Genomic DNA, 12061 nt, shown 5'->3' with positions numbered 1-12061 from the left:
CTCGCAGCCATTGTGGGGTGGTCGCTCGCCTAGCCGCGTGCTGACACGCCCTCTCGGCTCAGCGACCCGCGGCCAAGGGATGGGGGTGGTGCTCGCGGAGGAGGCTCGCGCGGGGGTTGGATCCTCCCCGCACCGCCCGCGCGCCTGCCTGCTCCTCTCTGCAGCCGGCGCCCCACGCGCCTCGCGGGCACGGGCACGCGCTCCCTGCCCCGCCCGCGTGCGGCGGCCTCACGGCCCCGGGCGCGCGCCCTCCCCGTGCCTCCGCGGTGGACGCACGGCCGCGAGCGCGCGTGCGCCCCCGCGAACGTCCCCGGGAGCCGAGCAGGAGCGAGCGCCGGGGCCGGTCGCGCAGGACTGAAAAGGAGGCGGCGGCCGCGGCTGTGAGCAACAGATCCGGGCTCCGCGAGCAGACCCGCTCTGCTGTTGGGCGTTTTTTTGTTTGTTTAATTTCAAAAACATTTATTAAATTAGAAAATCTTGCATTTTTAAATGGCGCTGGCCCTGGGTCAGCGGGTGGTTTTCGCTGCTTCAAGATGGGCTTTGCCGTTTCTGTCGTCGGCACCAGTGGTGGCCTGATTGTCAGTCTTCTCTGGGCATTTTTAAGGCCAGGAGCTGAGCGCTGCATGTAGGCGCCCTACAGAACGGTTTGGCTTTTTAAATTATTATTCTTATTTTGGGCAGAGAATATTCGATTCTCGGGCATTCGTCCTCTGTGGAGAAGAGGCTGCGAGTCGGCGGTGGGTCGCTCTGAGGCTGAAATTCCTCCCGGGGTGAGAGATCCTCGGCCCCGCTCATAGTCCAGGCAGCCCCGAGTGTGTGTCCTGTCCCTGACGACGCCGGGAAAATGGAGGCTGTGATTGAGAAGGAATGCAGCGCGCTCGGAGGCCTCTTCCAGACCATCATCAGCGACATGAAGGTAGGACGCTGGGGGCGCGGCTGCGGCGGCGGCCGCCGCGCACTGACCTCGCCACGGGGTTTCGCCTCCGCCCTGGGCCAGCCGCCCGGCCCTTGCCTGCGCCGTGGCCTCCGGCCACCTGCGGCAGCGCTCCGGCCCGGGTCTCACCTGCTCACCGGGGCGCCGCTCCGGGCTCTGCTGGGTCACCGGGCGGGCGGCTTTTCTGGGGGTATATGATGCCTCTTGACCTCTCCCCGCTCATTGTCCCAGGGGACGGCACCGTCTCGTTTCCCTGGGGGCCCAGGGCCCCGGCTCCAAGTTTTCCATTGTCTGTCGCTGGACGGAGTGTCCGCGACCCGCGGAGGCTGGATGCCTGGGCGGACACCTGATTCCCTGGGGTACAGGGCGGGGGCTCTTCCCAGCCGTGCGAAGGAGCCCCCCGACTCGAGAGACTGGGAGGGACCTCCCTCTCCCTTGTTGGCTTTCAGGTCCACCTGGGGGAGATCTGAGCAAATTAGGTATTAATTAGGCTCTTCCAAAGCTGGCGAAGGAGTGCGTGCCTCCCCTCGGCCCTCCCCCGGGGCGCGGAGAAGAAGTTCCCAGAGCAGTTTTGCGAGGACCCCACTTCCCCTGGCTGAGGCTCCCAGCCTGAGGTCCAGACTGGGGCACCTTAAACAACTGTATCACCTAGCCACCCAGCACAAACAGACTCCAGGTTTTCTCTTGGAAGGATGGTGGAGACTCAGTGTGTGTGTCCGACCGCGCGCGGGCGCGCGTGTGTGTGATGGGGGCGGGGAACAACACCCTGGCATTTTCCTGCGAAGGGTGGGACTGGGGATAACCTGATCCTTGGATGTGGATTTTCTGTGCACAGAGATAGACCAGGGCCCTGTGTTACTAATCCAAAGGAAATGTATACGAGCGAGCTGGCTGGAGGTGGGAATTGGGGGCGGTGGGGGGATTTTTTTTCATGTGTATTTAGGGAGCTTCTCTTTGGCTGTAGCCCAGCCCCAGTTTGCCTCAACAGATCCGGGGAGGTGGTGTTTAATTGAAAGCTCGGCTTCCAAAACGAGTGGGCAGGTTTGGAAAGCTGTGCAGCGAGTGGGTGTGGACAGCCCCTCTTCAGCCGCTGCCTCGGCGCCTGCGGGAGCTTTTGTCTGTTGAAGTGTAAGGTTTGGAGAGGGTTCGGCCTCGGAGATGGACTTTGGGAAGGAATACTCAGCTGTCATGGCCTGTTTCCCCCTCTTAGAACCAACTGCCACCTCACCCGGGGTGAACTTTTTCCCAGGTGCCTCCGTCCTGGTCTTGTCCATTTTGAAATCCTTATCCAGAGCCTGTGCCTTTTGTCAGAAATTGACATCCGTGTAGCCTTATCTTCAGCGGGACCCTGCTTGCCCAGGAATGCCTCTAATCCAGCCCCTTGGAATTAGATGGATTATTCCCTGTTCAAAGGCAGCCCTTTCATTCCTTTGCCCCCAATCCACATTGAATAATTGAAGTGCTCTTTTGAGACAAAGCTCGGTGTTCCCTCTGTAGACTCCGGGGTCTTTCTTGGTAACTGAAATTCTATAGGCCTTACAATCAAACAGGATTTGGTTTGAGGCACACGTGTATTCTGATCACCAGGGGAAGAATCCGAGATGGGTTGGGAGAGCTGCTTGTGTTTTTTTGGAGGGGAGAAATGGATGTTTCCAGTCCCTCTGTAGTAACAAGAACCCAGTGACCTAACCCATCGACCCACTGCAGTCCCAGAGTGTTCACATCTGGAGTTTTTTCCTCGCTCTTTGTTCCTTAATCCAGAATCTAGGTTCAGTTCTTCCAATTTACAGGTTTGAACCCAAAGCCCTTCAGAAAGTAACTCACTTGAAGGTAGGCCCTAATGCTTTCTACCTGCCATCCCGGGACTGTCCTGCAGCGCTTTCTGCCTGGGGGCTAAGGTGGCATGCTTCTCCCTCCCCAGGATTCCAGTTAAAAATACTTATTTAATGTCCTTTTAGTGCTGGATCTATAGTTTGTGGTTCATGAGTTCTTTCCCTTTGAATTGAGTTGGGTTTGTTCAACATCCTGTTGGGAAGACATTTATTTTAAAGGTTTATTTTGTTTTGGCAGTCAGAGATTTTAAAAGCGAAGTGGAGTGGAAGATGAAAACATGCCTTGGGGTCTGCAGAATTTCAGACTTTTGGGGAATAGAGAGATAAGAAGGAAAAAGAGAGGGGCGGTGTCTAATTTCCAAGATTGTTTATGCCTAAGACAGTGTTTTCGTGGAGTTTTCTTTTTAAAAGGCTTCTTCATGGAGTAGATGGCAGTGACATTTTAAAAGGGAATTTTAAAATTTGGGCATTTAGGATAAGCAGTGTATAGTATGCTTATGCATGGAGTTACCAGCAACAAAAGTCAATTTTTAATATCTGAAATGGGCTGTCTTTCTAAGGACCTGCTTATCCTCCTTTTCACTTCCTTGAACTCCCATGATAGGTTTATGACGCCTTTGGTTCCCTTTCTGTTTGCTACGAAGGACACATGTAAATGTTGGAAACCCATTTGGAATGCCCTCTTGAGAACATTTTCAGGTTATTTGCTCAGAAGTGTTGTTGGAGTGGGGGGGGGGAGGGTAAGGAAAACTTTTTTTTTTTTAAAGTAGCATTTGATTCTCCAAAATGTAAAGCAGCACAGGAAGGGAGTCAATTTCCTCTTTGGAGAAAAAAAAAAAAAAAAGAAAACAACAAAAAATGGAGTAATTTCCAGGCCTAGCACCATCCATCTTCCCAAACCAAAGAACCTCAAGACATGGAAAAGCTGGAGAGGATTCTTTGTGCATTCTTCTAACGATCTTTCATCTGGCTAAGTCCTGGGCTGTCAGGGTGTGTGTTTTATCCTTTTCAGGGGGTCGGGTGCAGTGAAGAAACCCTCACTTTTCTTCCATTGGGATCCTGCAGCAGCTGTTAAATAACTTATTGATTCCTTGATGAGGGAAAACCCTGTGGTTTTTTTCCTTTCTTCCATCCTACTCTGGTGGTCACTAATGAATGGTGGTGTGCAAAATCGCTTACTGGCTGCCCTTCCGCCATCCGCATAAATCAGGTTGTCTGGAGTGAGCTGGTCCCAAAGGGAAGGGGAGACTAGGGATTCATGTGGCTGGAGGCAAGGGCCCATCGCCAGTTTGTTTAGGGGACAGTAGCTTGGAAGTGACTGTGGAAGGCCAGATGACTGACTTCTGATGTTTAAACACTGTTGACTGCGTTAAGGAGATCCTGGAATCTTTTTGGAATTTCTCTCCAAGTCCCGGGAAAGACAGGCTAATGCTTCAAACAGCAGATTTGTGCCATTACTTTTTCTTTTTTAAAACTTGAGCTGTAATGAATATATAACATTAGTTTCGGGTGTACGACATGCTGATTTGATACTTGTATTTTTAAATTTTTTTAGTTAAGTAATTGAACCAGCATGTAGAATTCAGTGATGTTTGGAGAGCTTTTAAGACCAGGAGACCCTGGCCAAACTTGAGGGCAGCTCAGCCTGTAGATGTCTGTCTTCTTTTAATAACTAACTTAGTTTAAAAAAAATAGTTGGACGCTAAAATCAAATATTTTCCTCAGCCTTGTTGCTCAAGAATCAGCACGTCAGGAGCTGCATTGGGCCTGATGCAGGGAGAACTTTGTACTGGGTTGGAGAGTGTGTTCGGGGTTGTATAATGTGACTGGGGGTGAAAAAAATACCCAAGCACACCTTGAATTCTCCACCCCACGTCTCACTTGAGGCAGGGGTGTCCTGTTACCAGCACCTGTGCCGAGCAGAATAGGGGCCTTGTTCAGTTTTCCTCCACTGCCCCCCACCTCTGTTTGCCACCAGTATCCTCTCTCCTAAGTTCTACCTAAAATTAGACCTGCTTAAGGGACTTCTTGAATTCCATGGAAATCTTTCGTGGTTCAAAGACATGTCATGATATTTTCCTTACTTATCACAAGATCAAGAATGTGGGCAGTGGATCCAGCCCTGGATAATGATTTCAGGGTTGTTTTTCACCTCCGCTGTTTTGCTTTGGCTCTGGGGTGTCTGTCAGACAAGAGGTTCACTTCCTCGGTGTTTATTGAAGGCCTGCTGTGTGGAAGGCCTCTTGCTGGGCTGTGAGGAACCAGAGATCCACAAGGGCTGCCCTTGGAGAGTTGCTTGTCCAGTTCAGTTCAATATGGCGGTCATGAAGGAAGGGCTGGTAGTCCAGCCTGGGGAGGGACATCCGTCAGCCCCTGCAGGCCTTCCTTTTGACTTTTCAAAAAAAAAAAAAAAAGTGTTTTCTCTAGGAAGATAGCAAAAACCCAGCCAAGGCCTCCGCCAGTGGCCAGGTGCTCTGAGGGAGGCGGGCTGCTCTGTAAACGGTGACACACAAAGGTAGACAAGCAAAGCCCTTGTAAAGTACAGATGGGCCCCATGTTGCCTTTTCTCTTAGCAAATGGCCGTGTTTGTCCAGGCTTTTACAGCTTCCTCAGTTTAGGCCTGTGGGAGAAGAAGGAGAAGTGAAGATGTCATAAAACCAGCGGCAGGGAACTGCCCAGAATGGTGCCTGTTGAGAGATTTAGGGCCTATTCTCTGTAGATCAATCTTTGGGGGCTTTTAGGTGCAAATCTTGTCGTCGAGGTTTGGGAAGAAGTCATTTTTTTTGGTCTTGGCTTGAGTGTCTCTGTGGGGAAAATCCCTTGTACGTCATATTTAACCAAATCGTTGTTTGATGCTGTGAACGTTTACGTTCTGAGATCCTGGTTGGTAATGCCCCAGATGGAGAGAGAAGGTCATTCTTAGTCACGGTTTGCATGGAAGGTAGGCTGAGTTTGAATTTTGCCCGGTTCAGCTATCACTTAGTTCTTTACGAGAATAGCATGAACTCATAATCCTACAGTATTGATTGAGCATCAGTGACATTGCAAGCACCGAGCTTGATATCAGCAAGTCAAGATACAGAATTCCCAGTTAAATTTGAATTTCAGAGAAACAGTGAACAAGTTTTTAGTACAAGTATGTCCCACCCACACTCTGCTGCTGACCTCTTGGCCTCGGAACTCTTTGCCTCTTGCGGGAGGGAAAAGGAAAAAGTTAAAACAATGCCTGTCCCTTTGGCCAGCTCACTTGAGGTTGTTAAAATGCTTGGAGGGTGAAAAGGTTCAAACTATTGATCCATTAGGTGCTTTATCTATAATTTTCATCTAGGCTTTTTCCATCTTCCTAGGGACGGTCGAGAGCTGGCCAGATCCTTCTGTAGCAAGACCATTTAGATGTTTATATCGGGTATGGAAAAATGAGATCATTTTGAGTTTGCCATTACTTCTTGGAACTGCCTTCAGGACACTTTCCCCTAAAACCCACACCTTTGCAAAACCCACACCTTTGCAAAAACAAAGAAATAACCTCTCCCTGAACCAAAAAAAAGCCAAAGGACAGATTCAGCTGCCTAGGACAGCAGACAGTACGCATTTGGGACTCCTGAAAGGGAACTGACTGATGCCTGAAGCCGTTTAACTCAGATTGCAGATTGCACTGCCGATTCGGCCTTATTAAGTAGCAAACCAGAGAGACAAATGGAATAAATTTATTGGATGAGCATTGAGGAAGCCCATTGTATTTGACTGCCAAGGTTCTCCCTCGAATGAGCTGGAGAATCCAGAAGGTTGCATCTGAGTGTGTGTCGTGCGCGCGCACATGTGTGCGCACGCAACACACACACAGACACGCACACACACAGACACACACACACACACACACATACACGTATATATATACAGCCCCCCTCCAAAAGCAAAACCAAAATCCACCCGGCGTAGATTCCAGAGCAGCCCACCCATTATTAATGTTTCCCACCTCTTAGCCTAGGGAAGACCTTGGCATGGGGCTGTGTCGTCTGCTGCTTCCCAATTTAAGATGCTCTTGGTGCCACCTGGTCCGTGGTAGGTGCTCTGTAATCATTGCATGTAGTGAACAGGGGGCAGCAAGGGACTCGGTGAGAATCTACTGGGTGCCAGGATTTCCTGTCATCCTCACCATCACCCCCACTTTACAGATGAGAACACTGAGGCTTGGAGTCGGTAATTTGTTTAATGCCGTGGTGAGGTGGGCTGGCATTCAGACCTTGGTTTATTTGACCTTAAAGCTGGAGCTCTTTAGAGCATGCCTAAGGTAGAGAGGGGGCTGTGGATTTATTTCCACAGCATTTCACTTGCCTGAGTCTTGCAGGAGGCCCAAGGAAGGAATCAAGGTCACATTTCTGTGCCTGCAGCCTGGAGGTGTGAGCCTGAGCTGAGATGCTGGGAGAACTCTGGGGGTGGGGGTGGTGCACAGCTCCCATCTGGCTGTCACTTTTGTGGAAATGGTTTAATTTGTGATGTATCGACATATTGTGGCTTCCTTCCTTCTCCCACTTACCAATCTTCTCTGACAGACAACCAGCCTTTCCCCTCTCCTCTCCTTCCCCTGGGTGCGCAGAGAGGAAAGTCACCTCCATCCTTGGCTTCTGTCCTTGTCCCCATACAAAGCACCTGCAGTCTTCTCCGTGACTGGCCAGAGGTCTGCCTTTATGTGTCTGGGGAGCCCATTGGTCCCTAAGGTTGGGTGACTATGCCCATCGGTCCCCCTAATTATATGAATTAAATAAATTCATCCGGAGTTCAGTTACTCCTTAAAGAGAACTCCTTGCCTTGAACTCATATTATGTCCAGCCCTGGAACACTCTTGTAAAAGGGCTTTCCGTATTTAATTATTTCCCGGTCACCCTCGAGTTGGGTTGAGTCAATCGAGCCATTGCAAGATTGTGTTTGGGGAAGTTGATGGAATTGCCAAAAAACCTCCTTTCTGTGCTGATTTCTTGGCATATATGACCTTGGTCATAGTTTCTAAGTGGTTTTTCTTTTCCTGTCTAGTTTAAGTGGGTGGAAAAAAAAATCAGTGGGGTGCCTTTTGAGCTGTGTGTCTTTTTATTTGCTTCCCCTCAAAGAATTTGGACAGTAGTGAAAGTATTAGCTTGGTCAGCACCCGCCGCCTCCCGAATCCTGGAGGTGGATGACGGGTTTGGTGGACGGAAGGTTTTGCCTGGGCCTCCCTTCCCTGCCACCTCCCACAGACAGGGGTCTCCAGGGTCCCGGAGGAGGGCGTCTTGCTGGAGGAGGAAGAGGCAGTTCTGGGCAGGTGTGCCCATTTTGGTAGAATGGGCATGGTCACAGGGATGAGCGCATTGGATACCCTGGGAGCCATAAGACACTGATGCCTGGACCCTAATTCCTCAGAGGGTCTGATTCAGTGCTTCTGGAGTACATCCTGGACATTAGGAGTTTTGAAAGCACCCCCAGCTATACACAGTTTAAGCACCCTCAACGTGTTTTCTCAATCTTGCCTAAGTCTGAGTAAAAGCATCTTTACATGGTCACACAGCAATGAGCATATGCTTAACGCTACTGGGCTTCAGGATGGTAAATTTTATGTGTATTTACTACAGTTACTAAAAATAAGAATAAATTTATAGTGAAACAACGTTAAAGTGAACACATTGGAAAATAACAACAGAAAAAGCATCTTTAGAATCCTTGGCTGTTTTTAGTTGATCTGTAATAGTCCTGTCCAGCATGATCTTCTACAGTCATGGAAATTGTCAGATACATTAGCCACTAGCCACATGTGACTTTTGAGCACTTGACGTGTGGCTAGTGCAACCGAGGAACTGATTTTTAAATTTTATTTACTTGTAATTTGTTTAAGTTTAAACAGTCATATGTGACTAGTGGCTGCATATCGGACAGTGCAGATCTATAACATACCACCTAAGTAAAAACAGTGTGCTTGCTTGGCAACACGGCTTCCTGCCCTCATTCTGTTTCCTCCTGGCCACATCACTGCCCCTAAACCCCTCCTGTAGAAATTCTGGAGCTATTGCTGACCTTGGAGTCAGAGAGGTCTGGTTTTAAATCCTGTGGGCAAATTTCTTCATCTCTCTGAGCCTTATTTTCCTTTTCTGTAAAATGGGTCTCATGAAGTACCCATCTTATCGGGTTGTTGGGGGGGATTCTGAAATGAGATCGTACTTGTAAAGGGTTTCACACAGTGCCTGACATACATGCACTCAGATGTTAGCTGCTGGTTTTCTGTCTTGCAGATTTGGGAATGAAGTATTCTAAAGTTTTGAAATCAGTAATTATCTCCACCACTTCTTAGGGCAAACATGACCCCACCCTTTACTGAGCTGTATTTAGAGCTTGCAGTGAAGTTGCAGGAAATGGAGAAGTTGAGTTGTTTTTTTTTTTCTTGCTGAGTAAATCACTCCTGAGTTTATTATAACCTCATCTGGCTCAGCAGGGCCTATTGGCATTTCTCTGTTTGCCAACCCTCTGTCTGTATATAAAGGCAGGGAAGGGCTGTGTACCTGGCGGAAGTCCTCAGGGCCTTTAATTTAATGCGTAAAAGAAAAAAACCTTGTAGAGATGTTTACACCAGTGTAAGGGGAGACTGAGTTGCTTCATAAGGGCCATCTTTTTCTGTTCACCTTGTTTGAGTCGCCCCTTCTTTTTCCAGAGTGACTACCAGAGAAGTACCTCATTTGCCTCTAGTCTGCCTTTTAGCAGCAGCTTCGTACTGGCTTCTGTCCCTTCCCAAGACTTGGCCATATTTGGGTTCTTCCTACCTGCCTACTTGCTGAATATGGCCCACCTGTCTTAGCCAGACCTTGGGGGCCACCTGGGACTTGGCCCAGCAGAGTGACCTGCTCTGTGCCCAGTGTCTCCCCGCCTGGATTCCCTGGCTTCTTTGAACATATCCTGTGCTCCTCTTTCTTGCTGTTTGTCCCGCTTGGAAGAGCTTCTGTGCCGTTTTCGGCATTATCGAAATCTTTCTCATCCTTCAGGGCGTCAGCAGAAAGTTACCTCATTTCTGGACCCTCATCTGCCTACCAGGTCAGATGCCCTTGGGCATTTTTCCAAGTTCATGTTGATTCTACCTACTACTTACTACATTCTACCTTAAGTGGTTGCCCTTGGGCTTTGAAGCCTGGCTCTGCCACTTCCTAGCTCTATTACTCTGGGCAAGTTACTCTTGTTCCTTGACACTTAGTTTTCTTACCTGTAAAATGGGTAGAGTAATACTCTTCTATTAAAGTTGTGGAGGATTAAAAGAGAAAATATATGTAAAGGGCTTAGCACAAAATGAATGCTGAATAAAACTCTCTTATGTATCTATCGGAGCCAACCTAGTAATTTCCAGCAGAGTACCCTGCTAACAGCGACACTCAGATGTTTCAGAAAATATAAGAAATCTATATCTTCGCTTTGATAATGCAGTAGACAAGAGTGAAATGCTTTTCAGCTTTCAGCATGTAAATAATTTGAGAGAACACAGTATACATACTCAACGAATATGACGACTGCTCTGTGCCAGGCACTGCTGGGGGGTAGAGATACACCTATGACCTTGCCCGAAAATTGTTTAGTCTAGAGGAGGAAGAGACAAGTAACTAGAAATCTGTGTGATCTGTGCCATGATAGATGTCAGCACAAGAGTTTGAGGGGGGCCTGGGGAAGGCCTCTGATTCTCATTTGGAGTAGGAAGACAGAATCAGGGGGAGGCTTTTGATACAAGTGACCCCCAAGCTGAGACCTGAGTTTTATTTTACTTACTTAACAAGCATTTTTATGGTACAACCAGGCACTATTCTAGTGCTTTACAAAGACTCTTAATCCTCCCAACAGCCCAATGACGTAGTTATTCAATACTAGTCCATCTAACAGTGAGGGAATTACTGCTATAATTCCCATTTTGCAGATGGGGAAACTGAAGTGCAGAACGGTTAAGCCATTTGCCCCCATCTTACAACTATCAAGAGGTACAACTGGGAGTTGAGCCCAGGTAGTCTGGCTCCGGAGTCTGTACCCTTAATCCACAGTGCTGAGCTGTCTCTCACAGCATTTTAGGGTTTCCTTTTCAGAGTCCATAATGGGTGTATGTTATCAATTACCTTGAAGATTATTCTACCTATAGCTTTAGGACTCAGGATGAACCAGAAAAAGCAACAAAAATCTAGGCTGTCCTCTGAGCTGCTTCAGGAGGCCCAGGAGGCCTCCCTTTATTTCAAGAGGAGTTGGACCCGCCAACGACATGAAGTTGTTGGGCGGTGGACTCAGCCGGGGGCCGCTGATTCGTCAGCAGAGGAAAGTATGTGGGGGGCAGGTGGGGTGTGGTTCCCAAGGGTCTGACACAGTTTGTCCGAGGTGACAACCACATGACACGTGTTTGTTTTGCTGGAGAAACCCCCTCTGTCAGGGTTGCCCCAGTAATGGCTCTGCAACCCACACGATTGCACCTCAGGAAAGGGGGCTGTGTGCAGTAGGAGGCTGGAAAGGCTTCGAGATTAGTTCACAGGGAGACCTCAGTTTCGCTTCTGAGGCCCGGCTTGCCCCAGCCCGGGCGGCAGCTCCGGCAGCTGAGGAGGAGGCCATTAAGGAAGTCTTTGAGTTTGGTTTAATGGTCCCTCTTTGTTTTGAAGTGATTGTTTACTGAACCTTCAAAGCCAGCTCTCCAGCAGGATGTGATCTGGGGCCTGGATAATTGGATGAAGCACCCCAATAGGAAGCAAGTAGCGGGGAGCAGGGCCAGGAGTAGCGAGCTGATGGCCAGGCCCTTGGCGTCCGGGCACTGGGAGGCTCTGAGCTGCTGCTGGGGTCGGGGGCGGGGGGGATCATCTTGCAACCGGGAGTAGACCTGAAGCAAGGATCCCCTGGAACCTGGCCTCTTTGATGTTGTGCTGGCCTTAATTAGGGACACCCTAATTAAATAACCAAGGAGAGAGCTTTCCTCTACATTTAGCATAAAGCATTAGCAAATGTTTTGAGAGCATTTCATGAGGGATTACTTCTCCAAGATTATGTAAGTAATAGAAAGTTAATGAAAGGAAAACTAAAACCTCAGGCGAGTAAAAAATAAAAGTCACCCATAACCACTTGATTACAAAGTGGGTTATGGACACACGTTTTAGATGAAGACTCTTGCGGCCTGTGCCCTGCCAGAAGTTTCTTTTAACGCTTAGCTTTTTACTTGCGCTTTCTGTGCGTGTAATTAGAAGCCAGGTCAGTTTTAATGGCCGTGTGGTGGTCCATTGTTTTGTTTGTTTGTAGTTAATTCATTTAGTTGACACACATTTGAGGA

General features: G+C 48.8%; 1 protein-coding gene across 7 annotated transcripts in view; it reads left to right on the top strand.

Moving 5' to 3' along the window:
* Window positions 1-246: 246 nt before the first annotated feature.
* MTSS1 (MTSS I-BAR domain containing 1) overlaps window positions 247-12061 on the top strand; it is a 165219-nt gene continuing 153404 nt past the window's right edge. For 3 of the 7 annotated variants that reach the window (XM_027132398.1, XM_027132397.1, XM_027132399.1), the window contains exon 1: window positions 387-916. In XM_027132398.1, the coding sequence (XP_026988199.1) occupies window positions 845-916 (72 nt within the window). In that variant the 5' untranslated portion in view covers window positions 387-844. Of the gene's footprint in view, window positions 917-12061 lie in introns of all 7 variants that reach the window. The other 4 variants (XM_027132396.1, XM_027132393.1, XM_027132395.1 and 1 more) reach the window with 3 other exon arrangements.

This window comes from Aethalodelphis obliquidens, unplaced genomic scaffold, assembly GCF_003676395.1.
Source record: "Aethalodelphis obliquidens isolate GAN/ISIS:26980383/991018 unplaced genomic scaffold, ASM367639v1 scaffold41, whole genome shotgun sequence".
Taxonomy (NCBI): Eukaryota; Metazoa; Chordata; class Mammalia; order Artiodactyla; family Delphinidae; genus Aethalodelphis; species Aethalodelphis obliquidens.
Note: the sequence above shows the minus strand (reverse complement) of the source record. Positions and strands in the feature narration are given on the sequence as shown.